This window comes from Lepidochelys kempii, chromosome 6 (genome assembly GCF_965140285.1).
Source record: "Lepidochelys kempii isolate rLepKem1 chromosome 6, rLepKem1.hap1, whole genome shotgun sequence".
In the NCBI taxonomy this organism is placed as follows: Eukaryota; Metazoa; Chordata; order Testudines; family Cheloniidae; genus Lepidochelys; species Lepidochelys kempii.
Genome location: NC_136385.1, coordinates 121,847,287 through 121,860,089, shown reverse-complemented (window position 1 = coordinate 121,860,089; position 12,803 = coordinate 121,847,287). Strand labels below are relative to the sequence as shown.

The 12,803-nt window shown below is 45.9% G+C and overlaps 1 protein-coding gene across 3 annotated transcripts in view; it reads right to left on the bottom strand.

The window, feature by feature from the left end:
• RTN1 (reticulon 1) overlaps nucleotides 1–12,803 on the bottom strand; it is a 202,125-nt gene that overhangs the window by 24,518 nt on the left and 164,804 nt on the right. The window contains exon 1 of one of the 3 annotated variants that reach the window (XM_073349960.2): nucleotides 2,413–2,712. The exons of the other annotated variants lie outside the window; for them this stretch is intronic. Coding sequence (XP_073206061.1) covers nucleotides 2,413–2,473 — 61 coding nt within the window. The 5' untranslated portion in view covers nucleotides 2,474–2,712. Of the gene's footprint in view, nucleotides 1–2,412; nucleotides 2,713–12,803 lie in introns of those variants that run through there. 3 annotated transcript variants of the gene reach the window in all.

The window sequence follows — 12,803 nt, the reverse complement described above, 5'->3', positions numbered from 1 at the left end:
TTCCAGTATAGAGGGATAAAATTACACTGCAATATATTTGAATATTACATACCAACATTGAATGTATTTCCATTACCACAAAAAATATTTACAAAAAGCATGTTAAGATGAGCAAAACGAAAGCAACAACTACTTTATCTGCTGCTTTTCAGAATAAACACCGCCTAGCTTTTCACTACCCTACCCCAAAATAGTATTGATATATTACATTGCCTAGTCCTTAATTTTAGTTAATTACACACCTGGTTTTCTAGTAAATTAAAAGTTGTGCTAACTACCACTCAAGTTTTCCATAACTTCAATCAAAATTCATTGTATTATTTTATCTTTGTCTGTATGTACATAGACAGCCCTATGAAAGGAAAAAAGTTACCTGACATGAAGCAATAATTAATGAAGATGGAAAATTTGAACAACTTTATTTTTCAGAAAATAGATATTTGGGGGTGAGGTCTGCGTGGGGGGGTGTCAACACAGTCTATTGTTGACCATATAAACCCCCCAATGTTTGTTCTTCTTGTGTCTATTTTTGAGGGGGTTACAGTTCTGCAGCCATGTGAATTTGGGTTTGATCAGTAGAATGTTACAGACATAGGCAATATCCTATGGCTATTTTAGTATCTTCCCTCTTTTCATCACAAAAGTCCCCACTTCCTATTCCCCAGGCATAAAAAGCTACATCAAGGGAAAGGAAAAGATAAGTAAAGGATAGTAATCATTTATTCCAACTAGGTTCTTTCTCACCAACATGGGTCATATTGTGTCATTCAATTTTAAGTCAAACTGTCTACTGATTTCAAAGGGCAGACTGCAAAAAGACAGATGGCACAAGAATACTATTAATTATTTGTTAAGCAAAGATAGCATACCCTGTGCCCCTCTATTTTGTAATTTATGTATATATTTTTTTGTTTTTTGTAAAGATGGACAAAAAAATCCAATCTGGCTTTAAGTCAAGATGAGCTTGACAACTTGACTCAGCAATTTTCTCTTTTCCACAAGAATAGGTAGCATTTTAATATCTAGCCTTGTTTTAAAGTAACTCATGGAATTTAGTATACAGAATTCATGTTGTTATAATAAATCTTGGTGGTGAAAAATGGTTCTTTATTAACACAATGGAAGCTGTGATCTGCCGGGGGCTTGTATTAGCAGGTGCCTCTGTTTACTTTGTAGCTGCCTGACTTTAGGATAAATCCCTCAGAATGTGGTGATGATTATGTGCAGAACCAAGGTTTAAAATATATCAGAAACAGCAATTGGATGGATCCAATTAACCGCCCTGCTCCCCAAACACATTCAGAAGGCTTTCCAGATCACATTACAATTACCAGGGTTTATATTCTTTTGAGGAGGAGAAATTACATCTGAAAAGAAGCACGGGCTCTTTAAGCAGATGCTGCTACAGTGTAATTCACAATATGTTCAAAGTAAAAAAAAAATGAACCTTGCTGTCATAAAGATTATTACAGAATTAATAAAACAAAGCCTGCCACACACATACATAAGATGACAAGACTGATCCATCTTTCCATCTATTTTTCTGTAATCTGCTCCCCAAGCAGTGTCACATAGACAGTCTTTTAACAAAACAAAGGATAGATGCTCGCTATTAAGTGTGAAGCTGAATAAAAATGGCTGAAAAGCTGTCAGGCGAGCTGGAAGGTAGCCAGCCACACCCAATGCTAACATGGACCATCTCAAAAATAAATTTGTTATAACAGAACATAGCCTCTATTGTTCTTGTCAGTTACACAACAGATGACCAAAACAGCGCAATATTTTACAGCAGGTGGTTTAGGGGTGTGCTAGAAAAAATAATCATGGAATAAATTTAAAGGCTACCATACAGCAAACTGACAAATGTGTGGCAATGCAACAGTATTCTGAGTATTATTACAGTTATTGCTGGGGCTACATTTTCTTTGTGTTGACAGTGGACACAGATCTCAAAATGGGTGTGTCCCATCCAAAAGGATGCACTGAAACTCCAAAACAGGACTGTCAGTAAACCTCAGGAGCCTAAACAGACACAAATTCATAATTACTGCCCTCTTCTAAAAGCCCACGACATACAAAAGCATGCTGGGCACAGTCTGGCAATGATCCTCAAAGATGAGGAAAGAAGCTACATGATCAGGGAAGAGTGGCATTGATAGGAGCTGCAGCGTGAGAGGAAAACGTCCTGCGTTATATGTTTTTAAGATGTAAAAGCTGGGGACTGGAGAAATAAAAGAAACTCAAAGCGTATAATTAGAGTTGTTTTTTAAAATTACTTCAAAGAAAATCTTCTGGGGAAATAAAAAGCATGCAAAGACCCACAGGTGAACAATGCAAAATGGATGGATGCTGCCTTTGCCTTCTCTCCCATGCAGTCTTTCTAGGCATGCAACACTAGAATAGATATAATACCCTGACATTTCCAGTTGCTCCACAGACAGTCCATCTTGGTAGAATCGGCACTGGCTTGCATCTTGAAGAATTAGGAATTGCGGCTCCTTTCCTGGGTTCTCACTGAGGCATTCCAAAGCATGAATAGGTTAGTGGGTATCACGGCTGCTTCCTTGCACTGGCTACAGACCGATGCTGTAAGCAGAACAGGGAGAGGGGGGAGGGCATATTGTACGCGCTGCAGTCTTCACTGCAGCAAATCAGCACTGTGATGTGGTTGCCCTAGGGAGCAGGCTCCTTTGAAAAAGGGATGCAGTTGCCTATCAAATCAAAAGCATTCGCTTGGAGGCTGAGCTCTGTTAAGTCATCGAAATGGTTAACTGAACCTGACAGCACAGAAACAAAAACAAATTGGGTGGGGTGGGGTGGGGCTCAGCTTCCTATGTATTTACTCCCCCTGTGACTATTAATGTTCCAGAAATTTCTGGAGAACATTAAGAAATCCACTGTTTTCTTCAGATGGATGGAGGGCCAAATCCCCCTCATTTACACCTGTCCATCTGCAGGAGTCCTGCTCCTGGTCACATCTGTGCAGGGCCAGAGAGGGCATGGCTACAGCTCAGGGCAGAAGCCAGCTCCAGAAATGCAGCCCAGTCTCTCTTTATTTTTTTTTAAAATGGGCTGCGAACTGAGATTTGACCAAATAGTCCAGAGACGCAAGGAAACGACAGAGTAAATAAACCACCAAAATGTTCGCCGCTTTCCAAGTCTGGGTACAGGACAGAGCACAAATGAGCAGAGACTGGATTCCAGTCACCATGCCCAAGCCCCCCAGTCTGTGCATCACACAAAAAAGCAAGCGCAGAAAGGGGAGTGTGTATGATAATGGGACTTTGGAGAGACGGAGTTAGGAGACAGCAACGACCTGGGGCTATGTTCCTAGGAGATACATTAGACAGTTCTTAAACAAACGTTGTATTAAAGGTGGCCCCACATGATGTACATGTGGTACGAGCATCTTTAAATGTAAAGAGGGCCTGCTCTCTGCATAAGGCATGGAAGCCATGAATTCTTGAATTCTAATCCCAGCTTGGACACTGATTTCCCCTTAGCCAAGTCACTTACCTTCCTTGCCTCAGTTTCCCCAGCAGTAAAATGAAGGGTAGTACTTCCCCATTTCCCTTGCAGAGACATGGCAAGGGTTAATTAATCTAGCATCCTAGAGATGAATAGCACTGGCAATAAGCAGACTTAGCATTTACACAGTGTTTGGCCTTTTCAAAGCACAGTCCATATATTAATCAATCCTCAAAACATCCCCTAATAAGTGTTATTATCCCCACAAGTCACTGTCAGCACTGGGATTAGACTTCCAGTGTACCCAGCTCCCAGACTGGTATTTAATCTTCTAGACCCGTGGTCCCCAGACTGTGGGGTGCGCCTTCCTAGGAGGGCACGGAGGAACATTTAGAAGGCCATGGTGGGGCCTGGGCCAGCCCACATAGTGGATGGGGAGGGAATGCCACCCAGCCCTGCTCTGTTCAGCTCTGCTCTGGCCCCAGCCCCAGCTCAGGCTCTGTTTCTGGCCCCCGCCCCGGTCCCGGCCTCGGCCCCCAGCCCCAACAATAGCCCCACTCCCAGCTGTGGCACCTGGTTCCAACCAAGTCCCCGGCTGTGGCTCCCAGGGTGGGGGATAGGGTTGCCAACTTTCTAGTCGCACAAAGCCAAACACCCTAGCCCTGCCCCTTCCCCGAGGCCCTGCCCCTTCCCTGAGGCTCCACCCCCACTCACTACATTCCCCCTTCCTCGGTGGCTCGCTCTCCCCCACCCTCACTCACGTTCACTGGGCTGGGACAGGGAGTTGGGGTGCGGGAGAGGGTGAGGGCTCCGGCTGGGGATGCGGGCTCTGGGGTGGGGCTGGGGATGAGGGGTTTGGGATGCAGGAGGGTGCTCTGGGTTGGGGGGGCTCAGGGCTGGGACAGGGAGTTGGGGTGTGGGCTTACCTCAGGCAGCTCCCAGTCGATGGTGCTGCGGCGCTAAGGCAGGCTAGTCCCTACCTGTCCTGGCGGCACCGCACTGCACCCTGGAAGCAGCCAGCTGGTCTGGGTCCTAGGCGGAGGCACAGCAGGTGGCTCTGTGCACTGCTCTCACCTGCAGGCACTGCCCTCCCCCCCACTCCCATTGGTCAGGAGCTGGCCAATGGGAGTACGGAGCCGGTGTTCGGGGTGGGGGCAGCACGTGGAGCCCCACAGCCCCCCTGCCTAGGACCTGGCTCAGCTGGCTGTTTCCAGGGTGCAGCACGGTGCCAGCCAGGACAGGTAGGGACTAGCCTGCCTTAGCACCACAGCACCATAGACCAGACTTTTAACAGCCCGCTTGGCAGTATTGATCGGAGCCACCAGGGTCCCTTTTCGACCGGGTGTTCTGATTGAACCGGACACCTGGTCACCCTATGGTGGGAAGTGGGCAGCAGTAAGGGGGGGCATAAGGTAAAAAGTTTGGGGACCACTTTTCTAGACCATGCCATCACATTAAATATTGTTATTGATACATTCTAATTGTACATTAAACTCAGTCTCAGTGTAACAGTCACATAAATATCAAGGGCTAAATTCTCCAGTTTTCATCCTGGATACATTTAATTCCCACTGAACCCAATGTATTGTAAAAAATCCTTGTGTTGCAGATACAGCTTTGTACATTGCGCACCCACCCATAGGGAGCTGGGACTGGACTGCTTCAGAGAAACAGGCCTCTAGCGCTTAAGCTAACAGAGGTCCCCTAGAGCTGGCAGTAGCAGGTCCCTTATCTTCCTCTTGGACAACTTCTCCCACAGTCAAAGCCAATATCTGGCGAGAATCTTAATATGGAACCCGTTGATCTTTACACAGTAAAATCTGCTAGTGCTACTATAGCCAAAGGCCTGATGACCTCATTGTTTAGGTTTTAAAATCATTTTCAAAGGCCAGAAAGGCAGACCTGATCCCTCTCATGCAGGAGTCATTGTAGAAATGAGAGGGATGAACTAATGGAGAAGATGATCAAAGGCAAGGGGGAAGTGAGGACTAAGGAATACATAAAATAAGGGTTGCATTTCCCTCATGTTAGCCCCTGATTTACAGGATTCTCTGGCATGGTTAATAGAGGTGAGTGAGCCATTACTGTAGGGATCACTACCTGACTAATTTCTGTCTATCCCTCTAATCCCAAATCTTGGCTCCCCACAAGTAGTCAATATGTTAGTTTAACGTCTCCAGCTGCAGGATGATACCCTGGGCAGCACAGTGCCCTGTACCACCGCGCTGTGGCATGGTTCTATCCTGATTCAGAGGGGAACGTGGCAGCAATTGGATCATCAGTACCACTTCCTAAAGGTCTGCTCGTTTAAACAGTGACCCAGCCCAACCTACATTGCTTACGAGATCTCGTGAGATCAGAGCTTGAGATGGTAATGCTTCCAGCCATTTAGGTACATGGACCCAGACTCATAGCATCATAGAAACATAGGGCCAGCAGTGACCTTGAAAGGTCAGCAGTGACCTTGAGAGGTCATCTAGTCCAGTCCCCAGCCGTGAGGCATGACCAAGTAAACCTGGATCATCCCTTCCAGGTGTTTGTCCATCATGGGGATTCCATAACCTCCCTTGGGAGCCTACTGCAGAGTTTTAACTATTCTTATAGTTAGAAAGTTTTTTCTAACATCTCACCTAAATCACCCCAGAATGATATTAGCCCTTTTCGCATCTGCATCACATTGTTGACTTATATTCAGTTTGTGATGCACTACAACTCCCACATCTTTTTCAGCAGTACTACGGCCTAGCCAGTTATTTCCCATTTGGTAGATGTGCATTTGATTTTTTCCTTTCTAAGTGATGCACTTGTCTTTATTGAATTTACGTGACAGACCACAACAGCTCTGAAGCACCTGTTACAATCTAGCACATCAAATCTCATGTACTCATGCCATTCATTGAAAGGAGGTGGGCGTGTGACAAGCTATATTTAAACAACATTTAAGGTCTTACACCAGGGGTTCTCAAACTGGGGGTTGTGACCCCCCAGGGGGTCGCAAGGTTATTACATGGGGGGTTGCGAATTGTCAGCCTCCACCCCCAAACTCCACTTTGACTCCAGCATTTATAATAGAGTTAAACATATAAAAAAAGCGTTTTTAATTTATCAGGTGGGGTCTCACTCATAGGTTTGCTGTGTGAAACGGGTCACCAATACAAAAGTTTGAGAACCGCTGTCTTATACCCTTAATGCACAGGAATTCAAAAATCAGGCTAAAACTGTCTTCAGCTCAACCCGGGGTGCAATGCTTTTGAAAGAGTTTCCAAATGGTTTGATGTTTTCAAATTTAACTCGAGGTCTCTCAATCTCAAGGCATACTGTGTCACATTAAGGACAAAGCCATATCTTGATTTTATGACATTTATCACTTTGATTGTCTTCCTTAATATTGGGCTATGCAAACATTTTGTCTCATTAAACTGTTTTCAGAATTAGCACCAGAAATGGCCGTGATGCATTGTCAGAAGTTATGTAAAAATATCCCAACACTAAAGAGATTTGTGAAATGTTTGAAGGATATTATAGACAAAAAGAAAAGGAGTACTTGTGGCACCTTAGAGACTAACCAATTTATTTGAGCATGAGCTTTCGTGAGCTACAGCTCACACGAAAGCTCATGCTCAAATAAATTGGTTAGTCTCTAAGGTGCCACAAGTACTCCTTTTCTTTTTGCGAATACAGACTAACACGGCTGTTCCTCTGAAACCTGTCATTATAGACAAAGGGCATCCAATAGACATACAGTTTAGTTATGGGTCTGCCAATATTTCCATGAAAAACCCTTGGACTGCATTCTGGCCCTACTCCGGCTGCTACATGCTGTTCTGGGGAAATGCTGGCATAGGGGACATGCTGGGTACAGGGCTAGGGGCGTATTCATTGTATTAATCAGCACTACAGATTTTCTGGGCTGCAGAGCAAGTCGTAGGCAGCCCAGCAAAAAGGCCATAAGTTATTGCAGCCCCTGGGGCCACTCTAACTTACACCAGACTCTATTTCAGCCTCCACAATGGTCCAGAGCCTGGGCTGCACAAAGTCACCTTTGCCCTGACTCTCTCTGAGCTGTGTATCTTAGGAGATGCCATTTTTCAGGGTTTTAGCCCATAAACCCATTAAAAAGGTGCTTTGGGCTTACTGGTCAAGTTCATATCTGTAGCTGTATGTCTATGGCTAAAGAAACCATAGGTCTCAGTTTCCAAGAGATGCCTCAGTCTCCCAGGAACTTCCTTCGGGAGGTCTGGAATGTCTGGGATTTTCATATCACCAATCAAAGTGTTTGGGTTGTTTGCAGTGACAAGAGTTTTGTTTGAGACAAGCTGCCTCACTGGTATAAGATGAATTACACACCTCTGTTTCACTCCCTACATAGCAAGTATGGTTCACGTACCATTGTTTAAGGCCAAAGCTTGCCATAGCATCAGGCAACAGCCTCGCAATAGAAGTCCAGTCAATTGATGGTCCAGGCTAGTCAGGGTAAACTACTTTGCTTTAGCCCCTCGGGTGGGATGGGGACTGGAGAGCAAGGGGGGGTGGGTAACAGGTGGTCCTTCTAGCCCTCCTTTCTGAGGGGTCTTGGGAGGAGCGGGGGGGAAACTGACAGGGCTCAGCCTCTCCTTGATCCGCTCTGCTGCTCCAGCTGGAGATTGCCCAAACCAGGCTGGGCAGACCGGAGAATGGAATCAGACTGCAGAGCACCTGAGGATTTCATTGCTCCAAGAACGTCCCAGTTGTTGATTCTGAAAATATGTTCACCTTAGGATGCAGGCGCCATTAATTCCCAATTGCCCAAGTACTATATAAATTGTGGTTTGTGACCAAAGTATTTTTTTAAAACCACCTTAATACAGGGCCACAAACATCTCCCAGTAATACCGAATACAATTTAAGCAAAACAAAACCAAACAAAAAATACCCCTATGCTTAAAAGTGACCTTTTAGGGGTAAGGTGCATCATGGTTCATAGATCACTACTGCTGAGCAAGCAGCTATGGCCCCAGTCCTCACTAAACTCAATGGGGCTCCATGTGGGCACCAGCATCCACCTATGTGGAGCCCACTGAAGGATCGGGGTGTTTGTTTGAATCCTTGTCATTTACAGAAGAGATCCAGTACTTTGTCTGTATTTGGGGAAATCTCTGGGGTCTGGTGACCTACCTATTAATATTCAGCGCCAGTTTTCTACTCAAACCATTGGCTTTTGCTACATGGCATGAGGCACATCAGCACTTAATTCACCCCCATACTCTAAAGAAACCATCATTCCATTTTTTTCTTGTCAACTTAACAAAGATCCACTTCACTGAGCATCCTACATCCCCACTGTACTTCTAAACTCCAAACTTAGCTAAGATTTTAGCCCATGGACTAGAACAGGTCCTCTGGGTCTAATACATAAGACCAGTCAGGATTTACTCCTGCCTTTTCAATTACAGACAATTTTCCTTGGCTCTTTAATGCACTGTCTGCCTCACAGAGATAATAAAAATAAGGAAATTATTCCTGCCACTGACTAGAAAAATCATTTGATTCCCTCCAGTGAGGCTAACGATTGTAAATGCTTGGAAACCTTGTAATCAGGTGTTTCTTTTCTCAGATGGATGCAGTTGTTACATTATCATTTCTCCTTCAAGGCTTGATCCTATAGGGTGATAAGTTCCTGCCACTCCCATGGACACATCGATTTGCCTAATAGGACTGGGACCTTTTCTGAAGGGGCTTGCATGAAGGCTGTTCCATGTTCCCCACATTCTCACCATGCTATTGCACTTAAGCCTCTTGCTGTTAACTTTATATAATTTATGCCATTGTCAGGTGCAGCAGTTGGCACTATGGATAACCTCATTTCATTAATCTCTCTCTTAATGCACCAGTAATCAAGAGGAAGGACAGCTTTGTGGTTAAGGTGCTGGCGTGGGACTTCACTGATAATTCCCTGTTCTGCCACGAACTTCCTGTGTGACCTTGTGCATCACTTAGCCCTTCAGTTCCCTCCCTTTCTCTGTCTTGTCTATTTAAATTGCAAGCTCGTTGGGATATCAGCTGCCTCTTATTATTACGGCACCGAGCACAATGGGGCCACAATCTCTGCTCAGACTACTGGCCACTATTGTGATTTGAATGATACTAATGACATATAGGAAGAGGAGTATAAAACACCTAACAGTTGGCTGGAGATCATGCAAACTTTTAAAGAAGCCTGGGGATTGCCTGTCAGGTGGCCAAACTCCTCTTCCCACTTGGACAGGGCTAAGTGCTGCTCTGAGGGGGTGGAGAGAGGAAGAGAGTTAAGGAACCGCTTCCTTCCCCCAACATACCCAACCGTGGCAGGGAGGATACACTTCTAGCAAGCTCTGATGGCACACCAGGGCCCTGGGCCCATTCCACATTTGGCAGCAGTTGTTAAAAGTACCTTTTTGGTGCAGTGGCGATGACTGCTACCGAATGCATCCCTCCCACTCGGTCCCTGAGCCACCCTCCTCCTATGTTGGCAGCTTAGCTGGCCTAGTGAAGAACCACTAACCCTCCTCTATCACCATTTTCCACTTGCAGAGCCATGAGGAGGAAACGCAAGACCATGCCTGGAGGCGGGAGCACCCTGGTTCATTTACTGTCCCCAAATTCCAACCCACATGCCTCGGGGAGTCAGGGTAGAGAACCCCACTTGCCTCCCAGTAAGCCCATCCCCCTGGATTCTCTCCCACAACCCTCAGAGAGAGGCAGGAATTTACCCAGGAATAACTGCTATGCTTGGGTAGAAAGCCAATGACTTTATATCCCCTCCTAGTAGGCTGGGACCCAGCCACAATCAGCAAAAGGGATCAGCAAGGGACCACTGGGGGAGCCCCAAATACAGCCCCAGCAATAACACAACACACTGAGCCCCCCACACTTAACAACAAAAGAATCCTAACGTAACCAACAAACTGTCCAAATGGCCCAGTCTCTGAGTCTCCAGACAGGGCACCTGGTGCCCCTTGCAGAGGCCACATATGATCAGGAGTGGTAAGTTCTGGTCTCTACTGCATCTCCAGGTGTCTGTCCCTGTGGTCACCATGCTGGTCAGGGCTTCCTCTGCAGGGTCTGGACCACTCTTGCAGAAGTGTGCCTGGCCCGCTTTCTGGGCCGATCTCTCAGTCCAGCCTGCATTTGGGCCTGCTCCTTCTATCAGCATGTGCTCTTCTCCCACCCAACTGGGCCAGAGGCAACCAGGTAGCCTGAACAAATCCCCTCTCCCTAGGCTGGCTTGAGCTCCCTCTTTGGAGTGGCATCCCCCTTTTCCAAGGGGAGGCAAGGAAGTCAGGGGTGGGATTTCTTCCCAGGCTTCTAGCCAACCAGAGCTCTGGGGGTCGAGGAGTCAGCTCTCGTCCCACCACTCATGCTCAGCCAGTGCTTAGTTGGCAACTACTGAGCATGGAGGGCTGTGCCTCATGGCTGACACCTCTCTCTGCACTCCCTTGCCCAAGGGAGCCAGGACTCAAATGAGGGGGTGCTGGAAGGGCAGATCAAGTGTAGCTGTGACACAGCACTCATCCAAGCAGCCACGCATTCGAAAAATATGGTGCTCCTTCGAAACGCAGGAGTACAGCAAGCCAGCGGCACATAGCTCCACATCCAGCCTTACAGGGAGGAGAGTGGAGCAGCTGCCTCTCCATCTGCACCTCCCTGTACCTCTATTGGATGAAGCCCAAATTTTAAAGCTCCTAGTGCTAGTATCTATTCGGATATAAAGAGCAGGGGTAGTTTGACCATCATGTGCAGAAATAGAACTGTAACTGAGTCTAGTTAAAGAGTGCACAAGTACAAGGTACACTGTGCTTGTTTATGGCAGGACAGAGAAATTAGACTGATGGGCTTGTGGTTAAGGCGTTGGACTGGGAATCAGGAGATCAGGCACCATTTTCCACCTCTGTGACTTTGGGCAAGTTATGAGGGTTGGCATTTTCAAAGGTACCTCTGGAAATTAGGTGCTAACTTCCTACTGAAATTCAAGGGGATTGGGGCACCCAGCACCTTTGAAAAACTCAGCCTTAATCTTTCTGTGTCAAGTTCCTGCCACGTCCGTAACAGGAAATAAGAATATTCCCCTACTTCACAGGGACAATATGAGAATAAATATATTAATGGTAGAGTGTTGGAGGCCATATAAGACAATTGCTAAAAGTGCCATAGCAGTTTCAGCTATTTCAGGCAAATGGCAACACAATACTCATATTAAACTGAATTTAAATAGCAGTAAAATGCCTTTTGTGTCATAGTCCAATCATTGGCCTCTTTGGGAGTGAGACATTTTGAGACAGAAAATTCTCTCTATGAATCACAAAGGGAAAGAACGGGTATGAGCAATCATGTGCTCTAGATTGTTCTCATGCAGCTTGGGGTAGCAGGGAAGTCACAGCAGGCTGCATCTCAGAAATAGGGAAGCCTATCTGTCGGCTGCTAATATGGGAAATTTGGCAAGGCTTTCAGATTACTGATGAGGGAAGGAGGGAGCTCAGCAGGAAGCCGTCTAGCTATATCCTAAGATAATGCATCTCCTGGAAACAGAGAGGAGGAAGAGAATTATTACAATAACAGGGCTGTGAGTAAACAAGGACAACAAAGGATAGAAAATACCAGAACACAGAGCATACACAAGTGCCCTGAGAGAGGGGCAGTCTAGGTGGAATAGGGTTGAGTGTGTGAAGAGAAATCATACAAACATTTTGGGCTGAGAGATGCTACTGCCAGTGAAGATAACCGGGCTGATTTTTAGATGATGTTATGGACCCTGAGGGAATTAGAAATCATAGAATATCAGGGTTGGAAGGGACCTCAGGAGGTCATCTAGTCCAACCCCTTGCTCAAAGCAGGACCAATCCTCAACTAAATCATCCAGCCAGGGCTTTGTCAAGCCTGACCTTAAAAAACAAAGATTAGATCAGGAAATGATCTTCCAGAGCCCGAGACTGTAAAATGGTTAGAATTGTGTTTCCTGGTGGAAAAAAAAGTGTGAGGACACTTTTGTATTACTTTGTGATGGTACCTGGGAGAACAGCCATAAAAAAACAAAGCAAGGGCACGTGCTTCCACAGGCAGCATTGAGTCACTATAACCTGGGATGTACCCATTCAAGGGGGCCGCTGGCATGAAGGCATACCCAGGAAATAGTGTGAGCAAAGCAAAACAGAGAGAGATTCCAATCCTGATTCAGCAAAATAAATACTGAATTTCCACACCATTGACATTGACCCTTAGGGTCTTCCATGGCTCAGCATGAAGTTGAATTTGGCATGTGCAGGCATGTGCTAAATCTGGCACTAAATTCAAACTGAAACGAGGAAGGAGAGAAAAGAACA